Raw genomic sequence first — 13,523 nt, 5'->3', positions numbered from 1 at the left:
TATTCTGACAAAAGTCGTATAAATATACTTACATGATATTATTCTGACAAAAGTCATAGAAATATACTTAAAGGATAGTATTCTGACAAAAGTCATATAAATATACTTAAATGATAGTATTCTGACAAAAGTCGTATAAATATACTTACATGATATTATTCTGACAAAAGTCGTAGAAATATACTTAAAGGATAGTATTCTGACAAAAGTCATATAAATATACTTAAAGGATAGTATTCTGACAAAAGTCATAGAAATATACTTAAAATGATAGTATTCTGACAAAAGTCGTGTAAATATACTTACATGATATTATTCTGACAAAAGTCGTAGAAATATACTTAAAGGATAGTATTCTGACAAAAGTCATATAAATATACTTAAATGATAGTATTCTGACAAAAGTCATATAAATATACTTAAAATGATAGTATTCTGACAAAAGTCGTATAAATATACTTAAAGGATAGTATTCTGACAAAAGTCGTATAAATATACTTAAATGATAGTATTCTGACAAAAGTCGTAGAAATATACTTAAATGACAGTATTCTGACAAAAGTCGTAGAAATATACTTAAAGGATAGTATTCTGACAAAAGTCGTATAAATATACTTAAAGGATGGTATTCTGACAAAATTCATAGAAATATACTTAAAGGATGGTATTCTGACAAAAGTCGTAGAAATATACTTAAAGGATAGTATTCTGACAAAAGTCGTAGAAATATACTTAAAGGATAGTATTCTGACAAAAGTCGTAGAAATATACTTAAAGGATAGTATTCTGACAAAAGTCGTATAAATATACTTAAAGGATGGTATTTTGACAAAAGTCGTATAAATATACTTAAAGGATAGTATTCTGACAAAAGTCGTAGAAATATACTTAAATGATAGTATTCTGACAAAAGTCATAGAAATATACTTAAATGATAGTATTCTGACAAAAGTCGTAGAAATATACTTAAATGACAGTATTCTGACGAAAGTCGTATAAATATACTTAAATGATAGTATTCTGACAAAAGTCGTAGAAATATACTTAAATGACAGTATTCTGACGAAAGTCGTAGAAATATACTTAAAGGATAGTATTCTGACAAAAATCATATAAATATACTTAAAGGATAGTATTCTGACAAAAGTCGTATAAATATACTTAAAGGATAGTATTCTGACAAAAGTCGTAGAAATATACTTAAATGATAGTATTCTGACAAAAGTCGTAGAAATATACTTAAATGATAGTATTCTGACAAAAGTCGGGTATATATGTAATATTCTGAACCTGATTTTTGCAAGACTTCCTTTTTTAGTCTTTTATCTTCATAAAGCATACTGCAATTCTTCAACATTTTTGCATGTTTGCAAGGTGTTTATTCAAGCATATTCTGAAGGCAATATTCCGTGTAGACTGATAAAACTATAGTTTCTGTGAAGCTCTAAAATTGTCCAACCCAACCAAGGTAGATTTGCCTCCAAAATCAAATTAAAAATGTGCATCCATTGCACTGAAAATTACTCTTTTATATGCGAAAAAGTTGAGGAATTAGTGTAACACATTTTTTGCAGACTGCGTGGTGTTGATTTGTCATGTGCTACATGTATGTCAGCACGATTTTTTTTAAACAGTTATGCTGTATATATGAAGCCGATATTTCCTTAACAGAAGACCATGGGAATCAATCGATGATAGATAAAAATTGGGTAAAGCAAAAAGTGATCAAAAAGACAGAGAGTATAGGATGTTTAGCATCTGCTTTATACATGGAAGTCAGTAATATTTCTAACACTTGATGGATATTTCAGACAATGCTCAGATAATACTGAAGTCAAGAGGTAAAGGCAACAAGGACTTGTACACCAGTTGCCTTCAGTTCCTGGCCGTCCTCTTTTCTACCGAGGCCAAATCAACCTCCAACAGTCAAATTAGCTGGAAAGTTCTCCTTGACAAGGGAGGTAAGTTGATATTGTGTAAACATTGGTAAAAAGTGGAAGAAATTTTGGATGTATGTTTTTACAAATTCTCTGTTACATATACTTTTTACATATACTTTTACATTTTAACAAAGTAAACAAAAACACAAAACATACTCATGTTGTGCATATATTTTCATTGACTGATCATAGATATGGGAGTGGTTCAGTTTGTTTATTTGTTTGACTAGTGTTTTATGCAGTACTCAAGAGTATTTCACTTATACGACGGAGGCCAGCATTTTGGTGGGAGAAAACTGGCCAGAGCCCGGGGAAACCCACAGCCATCCACAGGTTGCTGGGAGATGGTCCCACATAGGAAGGCATCATGGGCTGGACTTCATATCACGGTGACCGCATTATTGAGAGGCCTCAAGTTATTGGGCTGGGCTGACAGGCTTAACCACCCAGCCACGGAGGCCCCCAGGAGTGAGTCAATGACAAGTGGTTAAGATGCTTTTCTCTCAATCAGTTGAACACATGAGGTCCTCTATCAGGTTCAGCCTTGCAATTTGGGGATTCCCCCAATTTGGGGATTCCCCCAATTTGACTGTTGGTGAGGGAACAAAAAGCAGTTTACACTCTTAGGACTGTTTGCATACCCTAACTTCCTTTGAAGACAGCTTGTATTCTGCTAATATTGCCTATCTGTACCTCACAAGTGGGAAAGTTATCCTCTGAAAAATTCTCCAGTACAACATAAAATATTAATATAATAAACAAATTATTTATTTTGAATTTTATGTTCATAAATTTTGTTCAGCTCCTGATGACACATCGAGGAAATGCACAGGTAGTGTGTTGTGCGAATGTTTACTGGAGGCATATGAGAGCGTTGCTCTCACCTCCACCCCTGGGGCAAACTCTAAAGAGAAGACCATGGTCAACAATGCCTTCAGACTTCTGCTGGCCCTTAGCCATGCTGCAAAGTCTACAGCACTGGATGGTAAGCATTTCGAAAACCAGAAACTTATTTCCAACAGTAATTTCCACTTAGCCTAAAATTGTAATTCAAATTAAACTCTTAAATATATGCCTCAAATCGAAAAGAGTTTTGACCTGTGATTCTGTGCTGTGGTAGTACAATTTCTGAGTTTTAGCATCCAGCTTCAAATATTTTGTTTCTTAAAGTAGATTAAAGTTTTAGATTTAAAATGGCTCTGTAAAAGATTCCCCTGGTTTCCTGAAAATTGGATAACCATGTTTCATGCGTATCTCATGGACATATGTAGATATGTAGTTAATGTAAAACATTTCAATGGATTTGAATTAAGATGAATGGACCAGCTTTACATAATTTGTCAGAAGTTTAAAAGACTAGACTAAATGTATATAAGCATCGACAAAGTATCCCACAGCATAAAAGCACAACTTCCTGTTTTTGTGACGTTATACAATTGGTATATCACAGTTCAGTGTAAGCAAAATTGGGCAAGTTGAAAGCATTGCTATGTTATCAGTTTTAGCTGCTCAGGTGGGTGTTATTTCTACAACTTGAGGGCTTTTTCCGTTTTTATCACCTAAACCCTGTTTTGCCTGTTAATTATAACAGTTAAATAACTCTGTCATGGCCCCTCCCATGCCCTCATAAGAACTACTGATTAAAAGTTGATTCTCAGTTACCAAACATGTCAGAAAAAAAAAATGTCTGTGGTCTCTTTCCAACCCTCTTTCTAAATAACTTTATAAAATATTGCTGCTTTCTTTAAGTGCTGTGATTGGTTTGTTTCCGGGACATGTTTCAATAAGACACTTTGGGCGAAAGCCCAAAACTTAAAACATTCCTTGCAAACAATATATTTGAAGGTGTATGTTGAAAGTTGGCTGAAGTTTAGATCTGAAATCCATTCTGTTCTTCTTCTTTTCAAGTGTGCTGTCCTCATCATGTTAAAGCCGTGCGCCACAAAAACATCTTTCCTTTAATGCTAAAGTAGTTCTGATTTTATATCACCTAGTTATTCGTGAATAACATAGACAATATTGTCTCATTTAACAAAAATGTTATTGGCACATCAACAACAAGACAAACTTTGCTAAGGCTCAATTTCAATTTGACTTGGACGCACTTGGCATTGTCTGGAAAAAGATAAACTCATAAAGTGTTTGAATTAAAATTAAAAAGATGTACACCAAAATCGGGCAACTGACCTGTTCAGGACTCTTAATAGTTGACTGTATTCATGGTTGAATTTGTACAAGCAGTGACGCTGGATATTGCTGTAATAGGGGTTTTTGTTGGAAAAAGTGTGTAATACTCTGACAAAAACTTCTGTGTTATTATGTATGAGTACAGGTGGGCTAGTAGAGAGCCTAGTCAACCAGGTGAGACAACTGAATGCCAAACTTAACCTGGACCCTCCATCACTGGCCAAACAAGGCAGCAAGAAAAAGGTATCTCCTTTATTTCGTCATTCTTTTTCATGTAAATGAACTGTGGAAAAGCAAAAAGGATTTTATACTTTTGAGTACATTATTCTTTTTAGACTGACCAAAATACACCTGACTATAAAGGCCAATTAATTGGCCGATTTAAACATAATAGGAGATGGTTGTTGGTTTACCCTGGGCTCTGCCTGCTTTCTTCCCATCGCAATTCTGGCTGCCATCCTATTCCTGAGTACGGTATAAAACATAAATCACATAAATAAATAAAAACAAACATCCATCATAGTTTCGTCAAAAACATAAAACGTAGCAGTTTATGTTAAAGAAATCTTACAAAGACCATTGGCTAAGCCATTATACGTGTATTAGATTTTGGACAGATACTTTATTGACTTTTGTAATCGAAGTGTTTTATTTTGCTCATAATGAAACCTATATATATCTTGTATTGTTTCTAGGAAGACCCCATCTCTCTGGAAATTATTAGCATGTTTGATTTGTTGAAGAACTTCATGTATGGAGACATGAAAGTGAAGGTAAAGATAAGTGATGAATACACGAAAATTCTTCAGATGCAGTTTTCATTGTGATTAAATTAAACATTTGTATCAAAGTTGATTTTATGAATAAAAGAAAAATTGTTGAGTAGGGCATTATTCTATGATGAACTAAATAAAGACATTGCACATCTAAGAATCCAAGACACCAACATTGAACCAGCTATCAGGTGACCTCTGAACTGCCTTGACCTCTGAACTACCTTGACCATCACTTAATTGTGTGATAATCTTCAACAAGCAGCCTTAGAAGTGATCTGTCAGTAGGATGGTTGGTCAGTTGAAGAAGATATCTTTTTGGGGGGATGTCACAGTTATTGCAGATTTGCTTGCATTGTCTTTTTTTTCACAGATAGCTGCTCATCACAGTGGACTGGGGAACCTTGTACATCAGTTGTGGTCCTGGTGTCAATTGACCTCTGCCCTGATGACCTCTGCCCTGTCACTCCTCACCACGTTCACTGCCCAGTGTCCTGATGGTAAGTCACCTATGATTAATCTATTAAAAATAGGATACTGTGTTTCACCTTAAGCTTAGCACTTTTCATGTGACACATTTTGCTTGATTCTGATTGATTCATCGACATCACAGGCCATTTAAGAATTTTTTGTGAAGATTGATTAATTTCTTGTCAAAAAAAAAAGTCTTAATTTTTGCATCAAAAGTATGATTTTAAGGCCTTTGTGTGCTTCTGAAAGTGCATTTTTACATACCAAACTGTAGGTGAAATAGAGTAAAGTTAACGCTATTTTATTCAGTTTTGTAGACTTTGACAAATCGCATGTTGTAGCTTGTTGTGTTTATAGTAGAATTTCTGGGAAATATGAGGCGTGGGTTCAAACCCGGCCTTGGGCAGAGAGTTTGTAGATTTCCCCACTGTCACTGCTTGTAGGGACTTGGTGACAATAAGCAGTCGGTGACATGCGTTTTGTTATTCATTTGGACTTGATAACAACATGGACCAATTCTGCATTCTATCATTCATTGAGTGCTCAAGTCTTTGGGGTTTAATGTTGTACTTAACAATTTTTCAATCATATGATGACGAAGAAATCCTTAGAGTGCATGTAATGTGCCTCCTTGTTGCAGGATGGATTTCCATTGCTCTTTTATCTAGTGCTGCGTCACTGAGACGCCTTACCGAAGGTAAGCAAGCACCCCGCCCGAGCCATTATACTGATGCAGGTTAACCAGTCGTTGCACTATCCCCTTCATGCTGAACGCCAAGTGAGGAATTTACAACTTCCTCTTTCTTAAAGTCTTAGGTGTGACTCGACCCTAACATTCATTGAAGAACAGTTTTCTTCCACCAGTGTAGTTCACAAGTCTGTACCTCTTATATGGGAATTCCACCATTAAATAGTTTGGTGGCTTACCTCAAGTGCTCTGGTTCCCTCCATCCTTAAAACTTGATGTCGTCTTATGAGTGAAAAGTTCTTGTATATGCCTCAAACAACAATGTGATAAATAAAAAAAATAAATATATCATGTACTTCATGTTCCCCAGATAGCCTTGTATGCTGATGATGTGTATATTTACAGCTGCCTCATCACTGGCCTTTACCAACCCATCCACAGTGAACATTTCCCCACCCTCTAACAAAGGCCCCCTGAGCAGTAACTCTCTTGTACATGCCCTGATAAAGTATGCCCAGAATGATCTGGAGAAGGCCTCTGTTCAACGACACTCGGCTGTCTTCAAACTCCTCGCAGTACTTTGTCTCTCCACTGAATGCAGGAACATTTTATGGAAGGTGAGAATTCATTAAACTTTGCATCTGTACCTTAGCATTTATTTACAGTTAATTTCTCAGAGAAATGTCTTCTTTTTGTTTTTTGTTTTTTGCCATCACATTTGTGAAAGTTAGTCAAAATATTGCTGACAGTAAATCAGTGTGGCATTAAAAAATAAGGACCAAGGGTCCTTGCAGGCCATGCAATAAAGAGTTGCTTGTGTAGTAACATATTAATTCATTGACAGCCTGAAGATGGTCGTGGGTTTCCCTCAGGTTTTGCCCGGTTTCTTCCCCTCATAATGCTGGTCGATGTCATATAAGTGAAATATTCTTGAGTACGGCGTAAAACACCAATCAAAAAAATAAATCATTATTTAATTGATAGGATTTGGTGTGTGCTTTTCTGTTAGATATCTAAATGGTATATTGCGACCATCGATCTATCACCCTTTACCGTAGAACCTCAGGTATTTCTTGCAAGTTGACAGGCCAGTCTGATCTTCTTTCATGCTCATTTACTTAGAAGCCTATTGATACAGCTGTACTTTCACAACCTGAAACTATTATATTCTGTTTTATTCCATTTTCACCTTTTCTGTTTTTTCTTTCAGTCCAACTTTTTGAATGAATTTTCCAAGCTGAATCCAAAGAAGCAGAAATCCAAGTCAAAGCAGAATGTGGAGGGATTGTGGCTAGATTTGCTGCTGAATCTGTCCTTCTCCACAGAGGGTCAGCAGATGATCTGCAAAATTAACGGTAAGTGTGCTGTGTTTTCGGGAGGGTCAGCAGATGATCTGCAAAATTAATGGTAAGTGTGCTGTGTTTTCGGGAGGGTCAGCAGATGATCTGCAAAATTAACGGTAAGTGTGCTGTGTTTTCAGGAGGGTCAGCAGATGATCTGCAGAATTAACGGTAAGTGTGCTGTGTTTTCAGGAGGGTCAGCAGATGATCTGCAGAATTAATGGAAAGTGTGCTGTGTTTTCGGAAGGATCACCAGATGCCTGTCAGCATAAAGACGTAGATGTAGGGCACTAAACATCATATAATTATCGGTTCATTACTCATAGTGCGTTTACCTTTAAGCACAGGTGAATGCCTTACTACTTTAACCCCAGCCTTGCATGACCAATCTATTTCAAGGCGTTTCAAGGTATTTCCTTGTATTAAATGTCTTATTGTGTGTCTCTATTTTCAAGATTCCATTGTGTTGTTGCTGGAGTTTGGAGAGACTCAGGGAGCATGCCGTGAGAAGGCCTTGCTCATACTCAGGAACCTCTGCTTCCACACATCAAACAAACCCAAACTGTTGGCTAATGGTGAGTTCACTATATATATAGGTGTGTTTTTATCCCTGTAACATTTGGCTGCCCGTTGCTGTTATTGGTGCTCCGGAATACAGGAACAGGAGGTTTTTCATCTTTATATATGGATGATAATACAAAAGTTGTTTTGATGAATATTTTAAAATTTAGCTTAAAATTTGCTAAAAATGACAAAATTATGAATGTGCGATGTCGTCACCTCTTGTCACGTCTGTCACATCACTGAATACACATGTAACTGTCAAATAGCCTGATGATCACTATACACTACTACACACGGGCTGTAGCTATGTGGTGATAATACTTGCTTTTCAGTTGGTGGAACACATAGGCTGTTGGTTCACTTTCTTTGTCGAAAAGTGAATTATCAAGATTTTCCCACCACCACAGTTACATGTAGCTGGTCTTGTTGGCAATAAGCAGTCAGCGGTAAAAATAGAGATAATGCTGGCTGCCTTCGTACAAGTGAAATGTTCTTGATTACAGCATAAAACTCCAATCAAATTTATTTTTTTACAGTTGGAAGGGAGTTTCAAAATTTCACCACTGAGCACCATCATAGTATAACCACCTTGGCTACATCATTAGACACCAATAAACGGAGATCAGTTGTTAGGTATAATGCAGTTGTTAGGTATAATGCAGTTGTTAGGTATAATGCAGTTGTTAGGTATAATGCAGTTGTCTTTACGGTGTGAGTTTTGAGCATAAGAATTCCATGAATGCAGTGACCGACAGAGACATGTTGTGTTTCAGACCAGGTTATTCCGTTCCTGGTGCAGTCACTATGGAGGGAATCTAGCAAGGAAAGAGCCATGGCATCGTCTGGTCTCTACGCACTGGCCTTCAACAACCAAAAGGTAAGTTGAAAAAAAAAAAATAAATAAAAAAAAGAAGGAAAGAATAATAAAGTTTGCTGTTGTGCAGATGTGAGCTCAGCTGGACCCACACAACGGGATAATAGGTACAGTCGCAAAAATAAGTTTCGCAAATGAATTGTAAAGCGTTTGTAATTTTTTATTTTACGATCACAATAGTCGCACAAATTTGAAATGTACTTAAAGGTGACCTGTCTAAATGGAAAATGTGCCAAAAAAAACTTTCTTTTACCTTCATTTTACATCGTAAACATTTTTATATTGTAATAATTCAGCCGTTAAAAAAACATGCAAAGAAATTCTGCTAGCATAACAATTAAATTGCACGTCTGCACAAACCGAGTTGAAAGTTACTAACCACCAGTTTATCGTGGGCAAGTATTTGCACTAAGGTTAATTTTGTGGTGATTGTAAATTTTTATAACTGTATTGATCTGATTGAAATTTTTTTATTGTAAGTTAACAATCAACCTGGGCCTATGACCACTTTGTTGCAAGTGGCCCCTGAATTGTACACAACAGATTTAGGAATGTTAATGATAATGTAGGCGTCACATATCAGTGAACACCTCTCATTCTGTGTTATGTTGGAATCATTGGCAGCTTTCATGCAGTTTATCTACTGGATGGGTCAGCCATTACTGATTAGATTGGCCATCGCTGGTTAGATTGGCCAAAATCATTATCTCAGTATTTTTATCAGCTTATGCTCAATACCTTGTATGGCTCTTGTTGTTCTTGTATGGCTGAACCATGTTGGTATCAATCTTCAATGTGGATTTTAAGTTGCATAACTACATGCAAGCATGTAAGGATCATTGTTTATTAAATAAAAGCTGTGTTCTGGCTTTTCTGACTACAACCTTATTATCTACAGTAAATGACCTGACGTTTTGCCTCGGCACTCCTAAAGTGTATCCCAGGATTCATTTGGTCATGGTTGTTACTGACCGGGAGAGCATCAGGGATGGTCGGGGGATTATACTGCCAGTTCAAGAATGTAATAAACAATCTCACACTTTACTGAACAGTTAGTCTATGCTCTTCCACCAACAGTTCATGTTTTCCTCAGTTTTAATCTTAATAATTTTAGTACATGCATTTCGCAACAGGTTGATTTTGTTTTACTCTCTTTTTTTGTGACAAATGGGAATTTGGGAGAAAACTCGGTGGAGTGCCATGTCAAGTATCCGTCTTTAAACTGCATGGCTGTCCGTATACAAACCTGTAGTAGATTTTAGTACACCGTGAATCCATGCAAACTTAGCCTACCAGCAGACAAGATGGAGATGTCAAATTGCCATCAAAGCACCTCCACACGTGCATTTGCAGCGAAGCATTTTCTTGTTCATTCTGGCGCAATCTGAAAGACTGTCAGCTTCCGCCCATACTTCATAAACGTGAATACTTAATTTACTTAATATTTAATCCAGTCCCCTTAGATGAAATTTCAGTCATACAGATTGGTTTTATCTACATGTAGATACAAGCCACTTACAATCACAGGACTCCAAACTTCCACATATCTACCCATCGATCACGTGGTTTTTGCTGGCAAAAGACAAAACAATAATCTATTCTGTCACTGGCGACATGTAAATCACGTCTGAGTAAAACTGTACACAGGAAATCATAAAACATTTTGTTTATAAAGCCAGTGACAGTGTTGTGTGAGCTCCTAATGTGATAACAACTCAAACAAACCCTATGTCCCGATATGCCGGGCTCACACACAGTGCTGCTGAAAAGGGGTGAAAGTAAATTGTGGGAGTTTTCGGGCCCCTTACGTGGAGTATTTTTTCTGTGTTTAATGGCGGTTCCTGATATGAAAACGCAGGAAAAGGAACTTTTCTGCAATAGAAGGACAGTGAAGTGTAAATTTGAATTACATGGACACGGGAAGCTGGTGACAGATGTTTCTCAGTGAAATTCGTTTTTTGCTAAAATACATTTGTACACTAAGTTGTTGCATAATGAAGGCTCTCAGCAGACAACCATTCGCCAGATAACTGTGGGAGGTGACTTCCATGTAGGCCTAACCCGAATAATCGGTTTGCCTGCAGTGTACATTCCTTGTTTGGCAGGTCATGTTTTCAGATAGTGTTTGGAATTTAAAGGTTTGTATTAGACATCGCCTGTCTTTATACTTTCTTCAATTTCATTCATGGGTATTTTTAGAGTTGTACAGGTCTCCCATTAGTTGGGAGACCTGCACACCTCACTGTTAGTGACTTGATCCCATGTTGCAAGGATCAGCAACCAGAGCTACTAAGTGCCATGTAGTGTAATGAAACGAGCAGAGGGCAGATCACTCTCTTCTGACATCTTGCCGCCAACTCAGGTGGTGTGAAAGTAAATGACAGTAACTCATGTGCAAAACTTCCGGTAATTTATTCTTGTATTCTTTTTTGTTTCAGGCCAAAAATGCCCTGAAGAATGTGAACATCGTTGTGAAGGCTCAAGAAGTGTTGGGGTCCTGCACTAAGACAAAGGAGGGGAAAGCTTTGTATTCACAAAGTGTGAAGAACCTGCACAACCTGATAGCCACAGTGTCAGATTGATGGAGAAAACAAGGGCTAATGTGAGAGCTCTGATGCCAGCGTTAGAGCCATGCACTGTGGTTCAAAGAAAAGTTGTGGTAGAGTGCAAGACAAAATGTGAGAACAATTGATGTGATATCAGAGTGTTAGAGGCTCAGACGTCCAAAGGAAAGCTAACCAAAGGATCCCGAGACAGTGTGTGAGAACAGTGGATGTGATGTCAGAGCGATATGCTCAGAGTTAGAGGCTGAGCAGTGCAAGGGAAAGCTGACCAAAGGAATGTGAGACAGTGAGTGAGAACAACAGGTGTGACGTCAGAGGGATATGCTCACAGTCATAGTCTCTGAGGTCCAAAGGAAAAGTGATCAAAGGAATGTGAGACAATGGATGAGAACAACAGATGTGATATCATAGGGATATGCTCACAGTTATACCCTCTGAGGTTCAAAGGAAAACTGATCAAAGGAATGTGAGACACTTAGTGAGAACAGCAGGTGTGATGTCAGAGGGATATGCTCACAGTTATGGCCTCTGAGGCCCAAAGGAAAAGAGATCAAAGGAATGTGAGACAATGGGTGAGAACAACAGGTGTGATGCCAGAGGGATATGCTCACAGTTATAGCCTCTGAGGTTCAAAGGAAAGCTGACCAAAGAATTGGAGACAATGGGTGAGAACAACAGGTGTGATGTCAGAGGGATATGCTCACAGTTATACCCTCTGAGGTTCAAAGGAAAAGTGATCAAAGGAACACAAGACAAAGTGTGAGAACAATGGAGGTGACGTCAGCGATATGCTCAGAGATTACAGCGGCACAGAGGTCCAAAGGAAAGCTGATCAAAAGAAAGTGAGACAAAGTGTTAGATGTGAACTGATGAGAAGTTTGTAATGTTTAATCCATATAGGATATTGTGCTCAGAGGATAAACACAGTGTTGCAGAGTCAAAAACAAAAGCAAAAGTACTGCTTAGCCACTGTGATAAGTTAAATGGAAAAGAGGTTCAAGCTTCTGGGACCAGAATTACTTAGAGCATCTTTTTAGATAAATAATGCTAGAGAGTCGCAATAAGGGAGAGTAAAAATACACAGAATTTATCTATGTAAACATAGTTAGTCATTGCCATCTTATTTACAGTCAGGATAAAAGCATCTTCATTTAGTCAAGCTAGCTAGTCGGTATGTCCGACATCATCCACATAGACTTGACTGAGCCATGTTCATAGCCCAGTCACATTCCACCTTAGTTATTGACACTAATAGGAGTTTAAAACAAGACGAGATGTGACTGTAGTGAGAAGTATGCAGTGTATGGAATAAATTTATTTCACACTAGATGTAGAAGTACTGGCGCAAAAAGTAACTCCATCAAGCGCATCAACATGTTTGGGGTTGATTTTGTTTCCTGTTGCATTAGAGCAACTTGATGTGTACATACAATAGGATTCCATACACCTGTGTACGGATAGGAAAGCTGTGTGCAAAGAAACCTTGGCCGTTGTGGAGATCTTTCCATTCTGTACAAAGTACTATCAAGCATTGGAGCTTTATACTCTTGTTCTTCTGTGATACATGGTCTCGGTGCTCCTTGTCAGTACTGGTATAAACTGTGTTCACATTTCAGGTATAACCACTGGGACTTAATCCAAGTGCACCGTGCATTTTTTACACAGCTCTGTATCAAACTTATGTGCATGTATAAACATACCTTCTGATTGTATTTTTAAGAATTAGGTATGACCTAGAACTGCTGGGCTTCACGACTGGATGGTCACAAGAAATTGGACATGTTCAATGATTTCTCCCCAGTTGTGACCGGTTTCTTCTCAGCTGTACCCAGTTTCTTCCCCAGTTATATTTGGTGTCCTTCTCAGCTATCTTAGCCTCCTGTGCCATCTGAGACCGGATTCCTACCCAGCTGTGTTCAGATTCTTCCAATTACAGACCTGGGGACTATTCATCAGTATGTGTAAAACACCAATCAATAAACGAAACTAAGACAGCTTTGTGGTATTATTTATTAATATGTAAATACATGTACATGCATGTGAATCTTATGTGTAAACTATGCTGTAATTGTGTTACTGTGTGTAGAGCACCAGTGTAGGTACGTAAGCAGTGCTGAGGGAG

General features: G+C 37.6%; 1 protein-coding gene across 1 annotated transcript in view; it reads left to right on the top strand.

Moving 5' to 3' along the window:
• The window catches only part of LOC135465424 (rotatin-like), a 58,617-nt gene extending 45,100 nt beyond the window's left edge, over positions 1-13,517 (top strand). Inside the window, exons 39-48 of the mRNA XM_064742664.1 lie at positions 1,812-1,961; positions 2,743-2,925; positions 4,273-4,370; positions 4,823-4,900; positions 5,274-5,400; positions 6,465-6,676; positions 7,270-7,414; positions 7,855-7,974; positions 8,737-8,840; positions 11,276-13,517. Of these exons, the coding sequence (XP_064598734.1) occupies positions 1,812-1,961; positions 2,743-2,925; positions 4,273-4,370; positions 4,823-4,900; positions 5,274-5,400; positions 6,465-6,676; positions 7,270-7,414; positions 7,855-7,974; positions 8,737-8,840; positions 11,276-11,419 (1,361 nt within the window). The 3' untranslated portion in view covers positions 11,420-13,517. The remainder of the gene's footprint in view (positions 1-1,811; positions 1,962-2,742; positions 2,926-4,272; positions 4,371-4,822; positions 4,901-5,273; positions 5,401-6,464; positions 6,677-7,269; positions 7,415-7,854; positions 7,975-8,736; positions 8,841-11,275) is intronic.
• Positions 13,518-13,523: the final 6 nt, after the last annotated feature.

The sequence above is a fragment of the Liolophura sinensis genome, chromosome 5, assembly GCF_032854445.1.
Source record: "Liolophura sinensis isolate JHLJ2023 chromosome 5, CUHK_Ljap_v2, whole genome shotgun sequence".
In the NCBI taxonomy this organism is placed as follows: domain Eukaryota; kingdom Metazoa; phylum Mollusca; class Polyplacophora; order Chitonida; family Chitonidae; genus Liolophura; species Liolophura sinensis.
This window is presented reverse-complemented; position numbering and strand designations above follow the sequence as displayed.